The following is a 15,800-nucleotide window of genomic DNA, read 5'->3' on the forward strand; positions in this document are numbered from 1 at the left end:
ATCAAATTGTGAGTAATTTCCGTTTACCGGAAATACTAATTTACGCAATTTCCGATTTCTCAAAAAAACGAATGTAAATTTATAAAGTACTAATAATATTGCGCACTATTATGCACATTTTATTTTGGCGTTCGCTTGGTGCGCAATTCTTTTTCTACTAGATTTTATTCTGTTTTTAAAAGTTTAAGTAAACAAAAATTATGTCTATATTCCGAGTTGCCATCCCACGTAGTGTTATATTAGAATATTCTAGAAAGTTTAGGGGAGATCACTCCCGGTTTATTTTAAAATGTGCATGTTATTGTTTACCACAATTCTATCCCTGCTTCGTATACGAAAAAGTAAAAATCTTATCTTCGTGCCAAAATTATAACCAGCACATAAAACCAGTGGCGTCGCTAGGTCGGGCGTCTCCTGGTGCGGCACTTCATGGTGTCACCCCCCTACATACACCAAAGGATGAAACAGTATACATATATATATATATATATATATATATAAATGCTCGTGTGTGGGTATTTGTGTGTGCGGGTATTAGTGTGTGTGAGAGAGAGAGATAGTGTGTGTGTGTATGTGACAGAGTTTGTGTGTATTGTAGAGAATGTCAATGTGCACGTATAAGACTTTTTAACTCTAACTATTTATTAACTGAACAGGAAAAAAGCTGTTCAAGCCTGCGCAGGTATGCATGGCCTAACTTGAATGTTGTTAATGTTGGGAACCATTCGTTTTCCCCCTCCTCCTCCACACTGCTTTTTTTTTTTTAAAGTAACGACAGCCCAGATTTATGTCATAAGCTAAATCCGTCAGTCTTGTTGATGGAGGTACTTTTCTTACATTTTTAGTGGTTTATTTTAAGTACATGATATTGTGTATTTAAAAAAAATATTGTATTACTGTCTTGGAACTAAACATAAAATTCTTAGATCACTGGAAGTGCATCAAATACCCAAAAGGAAAATGTCTATATTAATATATATGGTTTTATTTTGGTTTGACTAGAGAAAAAAATTATATTTATAAAATATGTATTAGCTGTACAACCAGAGTTTCTTCCAGGCATCTCTTCGGGGGGGGGACGCCCCCCCCCCCCTCGAAAATTCTACCGCCCCCACCCCCGAACGAAATGAAATTTATATAATTTGTATAGAAAATATATACTTTTTAGTGTCCGCCCCCCCCCTGAAGAAAGTCTACCGCCCTGCCCCCCCCCCCCCCCCCCGGAGAAAAAAGTCTGGAAGAAACACTGTGTACAACTTACACCTAGATCTAGTTCTATAACAAAATTATGAAGAGAAATACTTCTAACAAATGTGATGTTTCGGTAGGCTTTCTATGATTCACTTGCATAAATGTATACGATGTAACAGTTCAATGTGAAGTGTTTTGTTTTGGCTTAAAAATGTCTTTAATTAATTTGCGACGCGCATAGAAACAACATGTACATTTATTTTTTTTTAAAAATGTTTCTATTAATTGCTTTAGCTGGAAACCCGTCGAGCAACTAAATAGCTGTTACCGCAGGTAACCTTAACTTTCACACGCTATAGTGTGTCAACGATATACGTTATGTTACAATTCCCGGGCACGCATGTGTTAACATAACGGTATTGAGAAAAATCTGAACACGGATATAAAATAGTGTGGCTGTCGTTTCTATGAAATTAGGCCTACTTTATAACTTGGGGAAAATAAGCCCACTAAGGTAAATTCAAAGGGGTGTAGGATAAAAGGCCGACATCCAAAAGGCCGACAAGACATAAGGCCGACACGGACAAAAGTCCGACATGGACAAAAGGCCGACAGCCAAAAGGCCGACAGGACATAAGGCCGACAGGATATAAGGCCGGCAGCCATAAGGCAGACAGCCATAAGGCCGACAGACCATAAGGCCGACAAACCATAAGGCCGACAAACCATAAGGCCGACAAGCATAAAAAATACTAATTTCGCAAAATATGTGTTACTGACAACCATCGAAATAAGGCATGAAAAAATGTGAAACGTTCAAGAGAAGAGACGGTGCTAGTTGCTATCCTTATAAGATGAGTCATCTGGTCAAGCGACTGAATATTACGGGAGTGTCTTAAACACAAACGATCAACCGCTAAATATTGCGAAATGCTGTCACTGCTGTCTTTCATAGCACCTTCTATGTAATCAAGGTGAGATATTCGTCAAAGAACCAAGTTGAAAGCCGCCAGCGTCATCGCCCACACGCAAGGTGGAACGCCAAGAGACAATGCTAGTTGCGATCCTTATAAGGTGAACAAAGGGGTCCATGCGACTGGAGATAACGGGAGTGTACAATAAATAAACAGACAGATGGCGTTACCACCATATTTCGCATAGAAATCAAAGAAACCGAATGAGGTAGAACAATCGCGTGCCTTGACTGGACTACATGTTAAATACAGACAAAATTTGAATTATATTTTAGTTTCGTTCATTGCGAATTGCTTGAAAAAAGTGTATACTATATTTGTTGGATTCATTAATTCTGTTGTGATTGTGATACAAGTGTGCCAAAATGTGTAAGTTATTTTTGTTTTTTTGTGTAAACTTACCCCTGTGATTTCCCTATATATGGACCAAAATATCGGCAACAAATAATTGGTTACATCGTGTGTTTTATTTTATCCTATTCTATGTACCTAAGAATATTTATGAGAAACTTAAAAAGTCGTATATAATTACATATTTTAGATATTAAACATGCCTGTAATTGTAGTTTATTATTTATAAAACTTGTCGGCCTTTTGTCTCGTCGGCCTTTTGGATGTCGGCCTTTTGGATGTCGGCCTTTTAGCAGTCGGCCTTTTGTACATGTCGGCCTTTTGTCCGGATCCCACACACACGCACACATATGCACACACGCACGCACAAACATTCACACATCCACATCAAACATTAAATTAAGCATCCAAATAAGCCAAATTTTATATCACATTGCAATGCCATCCTACATGCTAAGTTTAAAACAAATTAGTCCGGTGGAAAGTGGTCAAAAATTTCCTCACCAGACTCCACCACTGCGGATGTATGTATGTAGGCCTATATGTATGTATGTATGTATGTAAGGACGGATGGATGGATGGATGGACGGATGGACGAAGCACTAGGAAGCAAGCTAACTGAATGCGTGTAAAAAAAAAGAAAGAATATAAACTGACGCCCACACCTGCAGATAAATGTGCTATAATCACGTCAAAACATCCACTAAGTTAGTTATAATCCCGCTGTAATTCAATATCATCATCTTTTTTTTTATCGTTCCTTGCGGAACATAGTTAACACACGTCCTCTGTCAAAGCTTCATACTCCCCACCGTCTCCTACCACTCTTTCCAGCTGTTTCCAATTCCTCCCTATCTTTCCAGCTGTTCCCAATTCCTCCCTATCTTTCCAGCTGTTCCCCATTCCTCCCTATCTTTCCAGCTGTTCCCAATTCCTCCCTATCTTTCCAGCTGTTCCCCATTCCTCCCTATATTTCCAGCTGTTCCCCATTCCTCCCTATATTTTCAGCTGTTCCCAATTCCTCCCTATATTTTCAGCTGTTCCCAATTCCTCCCTATATTTTCAGCTGTTCCCCATTCCTCCCTATATTTCCAGCTGTTCCCCATTCCTCCCTATATTTTCAGCTGTTCCCAATTCCTCCCTATATTTCCAGCTGTTCCCCATTCCTCCCTATATTTTCAGCTGTTCCCAATTCCTCCCTATATTTTCAGCTGTTCCCAATTCCTCCCTATATTTTCAGCTGTTCCCAATTCCTCCCTATCTTTCCAGCTGTTCCCCATTCCTCCCTATCTTTTCAGCTGTTCCCAATTCCTCCCTATCTTTCCAGCTGTTTCCAATTCCTCCCTATCTTTCCAGCTGTTCCCCATTCCTCCCTATCTTTCCAGCTGTTCCCAATTCCTCCCTATCTTTCCAGCTGTTCCCCATTCCTCCCTATATTTTCAGCTGTTCCCCATTCCTCCCTATCTTTTCAGCTGTTCCCCATTCCTCCCTATCTTTCCAGCTGTTCCCCATTCCTCCCTATCTTTCCAGCTGTTCCCCATTCCTCCCTATATTTTCAGCTGTTCCCAATTCCTCCCTATCTTTCCAGCTGTTCCCCATTCCTCCCTATCTTTCCAGCTGTTCCCCATTCCTCCCTATCTTTTCAGCTGTTCCCCATTCCTCCCTATCTTTTCAGCTGTTCCCCATTCCTCCCTATCTTTCCAGCTGTTCCCCATTCCTCCCTATATTTCCAGCTGTTCCCCATTCCTCCCTATATTTTCAGCTGTTCCCCATTCCTCCCTATCTTTCCAGCTGTTCCCCATTCCTCCCTATATTTCCAGCTGTTCCAAATTCCTCCCTATCTTTCCAGCTGTTCCCAATTCCTCCCTATATTTCCAGCTGTTCCCCATTCCTCCCTATATTTTCAGCTGTTCCCAATTCCTCCCTATATTTTCAGCTGTTCCCAATTCCTCCCTATATTTTCAGCTGTTCCCCATTCCTCCCTATATTTCCAGCTGTTCCCCATTCCTCCCTATATTTTCAGCTGTTCCCAATTCCTCCCTATATTTCCAGCTGTTCCCCATTCCTCCCTATATTTTCAGCTGTTCCCAATTCCTCCCTATATTTTCAGCTGTTCCCAATTCCTCCCTATATTTTCAGCTGTTCCCAATTCCTCCCTATCTTTCCAGCTGTTCCCAATTCCTCCCTATATTTTCAGCTGTTCCCAATTCCTCCCTATATTTTCAGCTGTTCCCCATTCCTCCCTATCTTTCCAGCTGTTCCCCATTCCTCCCTATCTTTCCAGTTGTTCCCCATTCCTCCCTATCTTTCCAGCTGTTCCCAATTCCTCCCTATATTTTCAGCTGTTCCCAATTCCTCCCTATATTTTCAGCCTCCTCCAGCACGCTGTTGTCATGGGTCTACTCCAGCGTCGCCTACCCAGGATTTTTTACTATCTCGTATATACGAAGTATAGAGAAAGTATTGTAATCGTGCACAAAAATAACATAAAATTTTGACAGTTTTCACCGTTTTACTCCTCAGTCCTTCGTCACATTCGGAGTATAGAGGACTTATTTTAATCAGGCAAAAATTCTAAATACAAATATATAAACATTTTGGCGTTTTATTCGTTATCGAGCTATGTCCGTATGTGTGTGTGTGTGTGTGTGTGTGTCTGTGTGTAAACACAATAACTTGAGTACCGTTACAGCTAGGTTGATGAAATTTCATATATAAGTATTTTATCAAAATCGTAGATCCTGATCAACTTTTGAGCGATTTCCGATAACCGGAAGAAGTGGTACTTTTTTCTACTTTGAATTTTTAAAAAGCCTATAACTTGAGTACTATTTCAGATAGATAAATCAAATTTCACATGTAAGTAAAAGATCTAATTCTCTACCTTTTGTCAAATTTGAGTAATTTCCGTTGAGTGGAAGTAGTAATTTACGCTATTTCCGATTTCTCAAAAAAACGAATGTAAATTTATAAAGTACTAATAATATTCCGCACTATTATGCACGTTTTATTTGGCGTTCACCGGTGTGCAATTCTTTTTTCTACGAGATTTTATTCTATTTTAAAAAGTTTAAGTATTTAAATGGATTAAAATTAATGTCTATATCGCGAGTTCCCATCCCCTGTTTTTTTTATAAAAGAATATTCGAGAAAGTTTAGGGGAGATCGCGCACGGTTTATTTATTTGTGGTTTTTCTTTTTCTTCGGATTCTGTGACTGTGTTCTTTTGTTCTTCAGGGAGAGGTTGTCGGCTTATCACAAGACCCCAAATTCTTGGGGAGGCTGATGCAATTTTTCTCTAACATATTCTGCCTCCGATATAGCCTTGAGGGTCATCCGAAGACACAACCTGTCATATCGCGGTATGATGTTTCATCGGTTGACAGGTATGTCGACATAGATTTTGTTAAATCTAAGTTAGATCATCGGTTACCATAGAATATGTGACAAATAATAGCCTATAAACACAGAAATAGCATTTGTTTAAGATATTGTACGTGTTAAATAAAACGTTTAGTTGAAAAAAAAAGAGTCAATATATTGAGCTAATCAATATTTAATTTTCTAGATATCAATTAAAAAAAATTAAATAAAAAAATAAACCCATACAAATATAGCATGATAGCGATCAAGTGCGGTTTTCTAGAAATACTTGACTCACTCTAGCGAAAGAAAATATGTATAAGCATAGTGATGACCATTCTATATCTTCATATGCCAGGCAAACTCTACTTTGCTTGCCTTAAATACCGTCAGGTTTGAAAGGGTACTTTACATTTTACCGTTCTACTACGATTAATTTAAAAAAAATGAATTTTTGATCTATAATCTATATTTTTTTGTTTTAAAACAGAAAAGGTCCCCTTTGTGCTAACAAATGCGTGCTCAAGAATGTGTGTCCTAGAAGGTAAACTATTTTCCAAAACGTTAATAATTTACTATGCAATTTAAGAATCTAATTAAGAATCTGTCCTGTCAGACTCAATCTGTGGTTCTATGTCTGATTTTAAGGGGTCTACGACAAATTCCCGAAAGACACTTGCCCGAAGGCCGATTTCCCGAATGGACACTTGCCCGAATGCAACAAATGCCCGAACTTATAATTTTCCTCATGATTATAATACATTATACTCACTATAAGAGGAAAAAAAACCACTTTAATAGACTAATTACTTTGTGTTATGTCTTCAGCATTGTTATGTTGGCGATACCTGCATTACTGTCCTCTGTGATCTCACTTACATTAGTCGCATCGATCAAGGTAAATGATTATTTGCATATTACTCACACACATTTGCACACACTCTCAAACAAACACGCACACACACACATATATATATATATATATATATATATATATATATATATATATATATATATATATATATATATATATATATATATATATATATATATATATATATATATATATATATATTATATATTATATATTATATATATATATATATAATATATTGCAAATAACTGTACTCCTGTAGTAAAGTTATCTTAATATAAATGCTCGTTGCCTGAACTGTGGAGAAAGCATTTCATTATAATTTTTATTTTCATATCTACAACAAACGCATATCTAAGAAACCTCAAATTACTTGGTATACCAGTTCATTTCAACTCTTCTTGCACTATTAGCACAGATTCTTCTACACATATAGCTCTTATTTAAACTTAGTTTTCGCTTCTCTAAAGTCAAAAAGTCATTGTATCTTACTTAATTGCATGTTACAGAAACCCGATTATTCTTAGCAAAATGAAGTTCAAATTTGATTGCGAAATATTTTATTAGTTTTTTTATTAAAAAAAATCTACTTTGTTTATTTCTTTTGCATGCAAAGTATGAAAATACCCTAAAGACGCACACTGTCCATTTAGTGCAACATGAGATTAACCTTTTCATGTCTGAAGATTATACCAATAGGCTTCAACCCAAAGCCTCATCAATTTCAGCCCATGTGAATATTCTGTCTGATTGTCAAGAAGAACATGGTATTTTAATTATATTATTTAAGTTTATTTCTTAATTAACTGCATTGGGAAAAAAAATCATATAACCCTCATACCTAGCTTCAAGCATGTGTTTATTTTATTTTCTTGGAGAGTCGTGTATAGATAGGGGATAGGGATGAATTAGAGATAGAGATAAATTAGAGATAGGGATAAATTAGAGATAGGGATAAATTAGAGATAGGGATAAATTAGAGATAGGGATAAGTTATAGAAAATATGGGTATAGGTAGGGATAGGGATAAGTTTAGGGATTTGTTAAGGGAAACATAGTTTTAGAAATAGTGTTAGGGAAAGGGAGCTGGATAAGGAGTAGGATATAGATAGGGATAGGTGTATGTATACCATGTATTAAAACAATAGGATGGGACAAGTGTATTTACTCGAAAGAGTAATTGACAGGGATAGGGATAATTGACCGAGGATAGTTGATCGTTGACTGGTGTAATTAACGGACTGGAATGTCCTCGATTCAGCGTAGACACCTACCGCATAAAAATGCTATAGTAGAATGTGTAAAAAAAAAAGCAAAGTTCCTTTTTCAAACCTGACGGTCTAAAGGGCAAGTGCAGTAGAGTTCCCTTGGTTCTGTGACCTCGGCATAGGAAGAGATAGTGTGGTCAGGTGAGTTGGGTAGACTCATGGACGGTCTTCTGACTTGAACCCGGATTCGAACTCGAGACTTACGGTTTAGCAGTCCAGTTCTCTACCACTAGACCACTCCGTGCGCCTAAACAATTTGACCCTATCAAGTTTCACTTCAAACCCGTGAGGGTGGTATGGCCTCTCCGTGCACCACAACGCACTGCAAATACTGAGATTAGTATTTGAAAACATGTTATGAAACAAAAGTTTCTTTCAAAAAACAGTCTTAAAAATATTTTATTTTATGAAAATACGATGATGTTTTTTTATCTATCGGTGTCGCTTGTAAAAGCAAGCCTTGGCGTTTTTTTTTTTGTTGTTGTTGTTTACAAAACCGGAGCATTTGTGTAATTAAGTGATCTATGTTGAAGCAAGTGGGTCTGCAGAAGTTGCTAGAAAGTCCCTCACCCAAAGCCCTTTGTCTGAATGGAACGATTGCCCCAATACTAATTACTTAATATTTACTCTCTATTTTTTTTTCGAAAGATCCCCTTCAATATCTCGAGCCTCCGGTTCCGAATGAATTGGTCGGTAAGGGATAAGGTAAGAGGGGAACATTTTAAAAAATATTGTAATTAAGTGACTTTTTACATGAATTGTATTAAAACCAGAGCAATAATAATAATAATAATACGCAATAATAGTTACCAACAAGATAATAGACTTTGCTGAAGTGTTCAAAATATCGAATTGGATAAAAACCTCCCCCCCCCCCCCCCCCCCCCACAGCCCTCTTCATAAGCTTTAAATTTAAACTCTGTGCAATAAATATTAAATAGAACATCCTCGTTTTGGTTTTCATGGTACATCACATCATAAAGATGAAATAGATTTTATCTGTTTATCTTTGATTACGGCATCTGATGGAATAATCTGAACGGTACTATACACAGTCGAATTCAATATCTGCTACATCAGAGCAGAACTTCTTTCAGAGAGCTTAAATCCGAATTATTGTTTTTTTTTTTAAACCTGGTAAACATTATTGTTGAATGTCTGGGTGTGGGAAAGCGTAGAAAAACTTTAACTCGCTAAGATATATCCGGCACTTTGATACTATTTTCATCCAGATCCCATCTTCAAGCAAGATGTTCGGAACGTTCTGAAACTCACTCAAGCTGATAGTAACAGAAATCATGTAAGAGGAGTAAAGTTCACAGAAGACGGTCTTATCATCCAACGTTCAGGTGGGACCCTGGCATCTATATACTTTTTTGTTTTCAAACAGAGATTTTTGTAAAATCACACTCTAATTTCTAATAAGACAGTACGCCTATACATTATATAAAGATATCTATATATCTATATATATCTATATATCTATATATCTATATATATATGTATATATATGTATATATATGTATATCTATATCTATAACTATATATAACTATATATATATATATATATATATATATATATATATATATATATATATATATATATATATATATATATATATATATATACATATATATATATATATATATAGATATTACCTAGTGTTCCTCTTCCCGCGAATGGCAACTAAACAGTGGGCCTAGGGCAATGAGTGATATTTGTTAATGATTTACACCTTAGCGTAGATTACCACTTTTTTGTTTTTTGTAGTCTACCATAGCCATAGACGGTATGGTCGAATGGTAGAGCGTTCGACTGCTAACCCAAATGTCTCGAGTTTGAATCTGCGCTCACATTTTTTATCGTTCCTGAGAACATTCATCTCGGATTAGAACTTGAGTCACGCAAGGGAAAGAAAATGTTGCTGGGTATAGTGCTGACCACACTATTTCTTCAAATGCTGAGGTCACAGAAACAGGTGAACTCTACTTTACATGTCCTATGGGCCGTCAGGTTCGATAGTAACCAATGATGGCTTATTAGTGGTTTTAGGTTTGTTAACCAAAAAAAAAAAAACAACATGTGTTTTGTTTCAGATTTATTAGTAGAACTCGGGAATTTAAAATAGAATCGTATTTATTTATACAATAACATATAAACTTGCATCTAAAGATTTCAAATTAACTATTTACTTTTTATCGCAGTCAAAATAAAATAATCCTGACATTTTTAGAATATCATAGAATTCCATGTCTTTTATGAATTGACAAAAAAATTTAAGCATCTAAAAAATTCCTTCCCTAGGTATCTACTTCGTGTATTCTAATTTGAATTTTAAACCTTGTTCCAAAAAATCTACATCCGAGTTTACCTATCAGGTAGTAATAATCATATTGTTTTTAAAGTACTGGAGCCTAGATCTCATATACGCTGATTTTTCTCTCGATATTTTACACATTTTAGTGCTAAAAACGATCTTGCATTTTACATAAAAGTATTTATATTGCTTTTTAATAGGGCTGGTAAGTAGGTCACCAACCAGTTCTACGGCTAAATAAAACTTGCATGAGTTATAGAACTGTTTATTGACCTACTTACCAGCCCTATTGTTCAATTAATGCAGACCTGGTTTCACTACGTGCATCGTGAGCACAACAACAACCCGATGAAGAGCGGGGTGTTGCTCAGGAGTGTGTATACGTCGTGTTCAAACTGCACTGGTGTCGAGAGCACTTCATATAGTGGTGAGTTTGTATTTAAGCAGTCTTTAGCTACTTGGTGTGAAAGAGGCAGTCTTTAAATGAACATTTGTGTACGTTTACGTGTACAAGTGAGTGTGGCTGTGTTCATGCGTGTTCTTGTGCGTACAGTGGCGTAGGCAAGGGGGTGGGGGGTTAAGGGGATTATAACCCCTCCCATGGACCCCGACCCTTATATTTATAGTCATATATATATATATATATATATATATATATATATATATATATATATATATATATATATATATATATATATATAAAGTCATATATATAGTCATATATATATATGATTATATACGTATGGAAACATTTTTGAACCACACCCATGACCAATTCCTGGCTACTCCACTGTGTGCTGTACATGTATGTTGTCGTAGATGTTGACTTAATCTATATAGATGATATAAATTCTGTGCACGATGTGCATGATTTTGATCATGTTGATGTAGATAATATTGATGTAAACGTAGTCATAGATAAGCATAACGTTCATTTAGATTTTTAATTGGAGGTTGCATTATATTTCGCATACATCCAGATACATATACGTATCCCTCTGATCATTTATGTCACTTGTTTTATTTTCCTAAAATTTCTACAACTTTGAAATGTATTCCCTGTACTACGTCTCGGTATTTATTGTTGTTTGGATTTTCTTAAAAAAAAAAACCGACCTACGTTTCTAGACCTTTTGGTTTCTTCCTCCCACGCACGCCTCCCCATTTCCGGGCCACCTCCTTCAATTCTGTTGTGAGGGCATTGAAAATTTATAACCTAGCTAGCGTGCCCGTTAGGGAAGTAGCGAGACAGGTGGCGTAGGCAGGGGGGGGGGGGGTCATAACCCCCCCATAGACCCCTCGGTATATATATAAAAAGTATGAGCGGGGGTGCAAATCGAAAGTTTGAGGAAGGGGGGGGGGGGGTGCAAATTGAAAGTATGAGGGTGGGGGTGCAAATCGAAAGTTTGTCCCCGGGTAAAAATTGGAACCCCCCACCTTGAGACGATCCTGGCTACGCCACTTAGCGAGACGCTCCCGGTTACACTACCGCAAAGGTGTCGCGAACAGCTCCTGGCTCGATTTGATCATCGAACCTCTTGTGCCACCTTGTCAATATTATAGGGTACACTGTAAAACAAACGTTGGCCCTGTAGTGATCACAAGATACCACAGGTTGCCCAATCGCACTCTACCGGGGCGCCTGATTCAATTTAGCCAGCGACTATAATACCCCATCTTATCCTCCGTTTATCGCACTTTTTAAAACGAACGTAGGCGCCATAGCGTTCACGGGAAATCCTGAAGCGCCAAACTGCACCCTGCTGGGGCACTGCCCCTAAGAAATTAAACTTTTTTTTCTCCGCAATTACCTGCTCATGAGTATTCTCAACAACTTCCTTAACTTTAATGGTAATCGGATGAAAGGTGTAGTAATGCATAAAGTACAAACCCACAAACAAACAAACCACACACTTTCATTTATATATGTATATAAATATGCCTATATATATGCCTATCTCTCTCTCTCTCTCTCTCTCTCTCTCTCTCTCTCTCTATATATATATATATATATATATATATATATATATATATATATATATATATATATATATATATATATATATATATATATATATATATACAGATAATATCCCCCTTTGGCCCCTCGTGTATTTGCATTTATTCATTCCATTGAATGAGTCGGTGTGAACGATGGAGCTTTTCACCCGTAATACAAGTTATTCAAAATGATGAATGAATGAAGCCTACACGCTAAAAATTGCTACCACGCCCAGTAAAATACATTTGTTTTGTTATTATTATGACTAAAACATTCGCAATGCCGTTTGAAATATAGATACCAATGTCTACATACCAATATCTTTTAGTATTACCAATACTAATCATGGGCGATACAATTTTAATAAAGCATGGCAACCTAATCAAAATTAAAGAATATGACATGTTTTTTATACTGTTATTATATTAAAATTGTACACTGAAGAACACGAAAAAGACAACAATCTAAGCGAGACTCAACTTGCGACATTTTAAAAAAAAAATTCGTGGTTAATCATTCTCGCTCAATGGAATTTGCTTTTTCTTTGTTTCTTGTTATTGTCTTAATATAAAAAACGTTTCTAGAAAAGAAAAAAAACCCAGGTAGGCCGAAAACATCTAGATCAAACGACACGCTCTGACAAGTTACATAACATTTTCTTATAAAATCGTTTGACCTCGCTGCTGTTCGTGTAGCAGACTGTAGCAGGAGTGGGAGGGAATTGAGAGGGTGGGTGTGAAGGGGAGTCCCAGTACTGCACGACTTCGAACTACCTCCCCCCCCCACCCCATTCACGGTTGTGTATTACAGAACTTAGAAGTATCTGTGAATGTTCCAACACACCACAGAATTAGTCTGATTTTAGAATCTAGTTTGACTTTGTTCTATAACAGAGTTTCTTTTAGGCATCTGTTCAAGTGGGAGGGGGGGGGGGGGAGAGAGAGAGAGAGAGAACTGTACATTTATTGCGGTTATATGTAAATATATAATTTACACTGAATACTTTACTTGGTCCCCCCCCCCTCCTTCGCTCCCTTCCACAGGAAATATTAATAGCAACCCTGCCCCATCCGAGGAGAGAAATATCTGAAAGAAACACTGTTCTTTGACATGTCACAAGCAAGATGTGGTCAGCTTAAAAACGTTAACTCCGTAGCCGTGTTTAAAAAATACGTTAACGTTGTTTGCCGTCTAAAAAGATTCTACCTTCGACTTAATTACAAAAACATTTTTGGAACCACTGAACCACCTTTATTTTTTGTAAACAACCCACCCCCCCCCCCCCCACCCCTCCTAATTTATAAGTTTAGACAGGATACATCTTGAAATTGGTTTTTCATGAAAATCCCCCTATTGCCTTCCTTTTCCCTTCCCTCCCCCCCCCCCTCAGTCTCAATGCGGCTGAATGAATACTAGGGCCTATTTTTAATAGTCACACGTGTTCGTCAACACACTAAGCATATCCGCTGTTGAAAATAATCAGCGATCAACATGACTGACGCTTTGAGAAGGGGCATAAATGGATAGGCTTCGCGGAATATCTTTTTTTTTTAACACACACGTTGACATGGTGAAGGCTTAACATTGCCGGTGCCGGGGGACACACGGTTTCAAGTTGATGTTATCAATATAAATTGTAGTTTTCATATTTCGTTTGGGGGGAGTGGGCGGGTGGGTTAGAGAAGAAAAAACCCAGAAAAAACACGAGAAATACTCAGAGGCGTAACGAGCCCTCGCGGAACTTTCAGTTTGGCGCCCCTTTATAAAGGCAGATAAAGCTCGATCCAGAGTTTCTTCCAGGCATCTCTTCGGGGGGGGGGGGGGCTTAGCCCCCCCGAAAATTTTTTACCGCACCCCCGAACGAAATGAAATTTATACAATTTATATAGAAAATATATACTTTTAACAGTGTCCGCCCCCCCCCCCCCCCGAAGAAAGTCTACCGCCCCCCCCGAAAATTTCAAGTGCCCCCCCGGAGAAAAAAGTCTGGAAGAAACACTGGCTCGATCCCTTCTAGCACTAAAAATTGAGAAAGAAGAAGAAGAAGAAAACAAATTACCCAGAAAGTTCGCACAAACACCAGGCTTATTATGCACCGTTCGGGTGTTAGGATTTCTGTAAAAGACAAAATCAGCCAGCCAGGCAGGCTACCCTGAGCAGACATATATTGACATATATTGACATATATTGACATATATTGACATATATTGACATATATTAACATATATTGACATATATTCACATATATTCACATGTATTGACATATATTGACATATATTGACATATATTGACATATATTGACATATATTGACATATATTGACTTATATTGACATATATTGACTTATATTGACATATATTGACATATATTGACATATATTGACATATCTTGACATATCTTGACATATCTTGACATATCTTGACATATCTTGACATATATTGACATATATTGACATATATTGATATATATTGACATATATTGACACATATTGACATATATTGACATATATTGACATATATTGACATATATTGACATATATTGACATATATTGACATATATATATATATATATATATATATATATATATATATATATATATATATATATATATATATTTATTTATTTATTTATTTATTTATTTATTTATTTATTTATTTATTGATATAGATAACGAAGCCTTACCTCTTCCCAACGCCACCGCTAATAGTGTTATTATCGTTACGCAAAATTTGATGTATCTAATTATCGACTCCTGTTTTAAAATGCTTAAACTTTTCCTGTAATCAAAGCAGACATAAGCATTGCTACGCTTCTATTCTGCAGGTGGGTTGTTCCATCTTGAGCCAGGTGACCTCATTCAGGTATCTTTGACAGGACGTGGTCTGTTGGGGATGAATGGAACCTCTTCCGACCTAGGTCTATATTTACTGGCAGATAAATAAAACCAACAGAGTTCTTTTAATTCAGAAGATAAAGGAGCTAATTCAGGTGTAGAGTTATGAGCGAATTCAGTGTAAACGTAATGTACTAATACGAAAATTATTTTACAAAATTCTGCTCTTACATGTCTATTTTATATACTTAAATATCACTTAAGCTAATTAGTATAGTATGATACACATTTTAATTGTTTTAACAAAGAAAGGTGTATTCATGAGAAATGTTTTTCACTACATAAAAGGTTTTGAATTTAAATCGAATTTGAAAAGTATTAACGTCCAAAAAAAAAGAACAAAAAAAAAAAAAAAAAAAACAACCGAAAAGTTACCTTACATCAAAGCATAATAGTACAAACTTTCTCCGATAATTAACATCTTAAAACATCCGTTAATTATAGTGTTTTCACATTTGCCAAATTCTACACACTTTGTAAACAAACAGAATATATATGTATATATATATATATATATATATATATATATATATATATATATATATATATATATATATATATATATAT

General features: G+C 36.4%; 1 protein-coding gene across 1 annotated transcript; it reads left to right on the forward strand.

Annotated features, from left to right (window-relative positions):
• The first annotated feature begins 785 nt into the window (after positions 1-785).
• Positions 786-15,485, forward strand: LOC131948332 (uncharacterized). The gene is made up of 9 exons (XM_059309909.1): positions 786-824; positions 5,754-5,902; positions 6,370-6,423; positions 6,708-6,777; positions 7,370-7,520; positions 9,254-9,370; positions 10,327-10,400; positions 10,646-10,766; positions 15,164-15,485. Exons 1-9 carry the CDS (start codon positions 819-821, stop codon positions 15,280-15,282), a joined length of 861 nt encoding a protein of 286 aa, XP_059165892.1. The 5' UTR covers positions 786-818; the 3' UTR covers positions 15,283-15,485.
• The last annotated feature ends 315 nt before the right edge of the window (positions 15,486-15,800 follow it).

The sequence above is a fragment of the Physella acuta genome, unplaced genomic scaffold (assembly GCF_028476545.2).
Source record: "Physella acuta isolate Inbredline_101_S28 unplaced genomic scaffold, ASM2847654v3 ptg000639l, whole genome shotgun sequence".
In the NCBI taxonomy this organism is placed as follows: Eukaryota; Metazoa; Mollusca; class Gastropoda; family Physidae; genus Physella; species Physella acuta.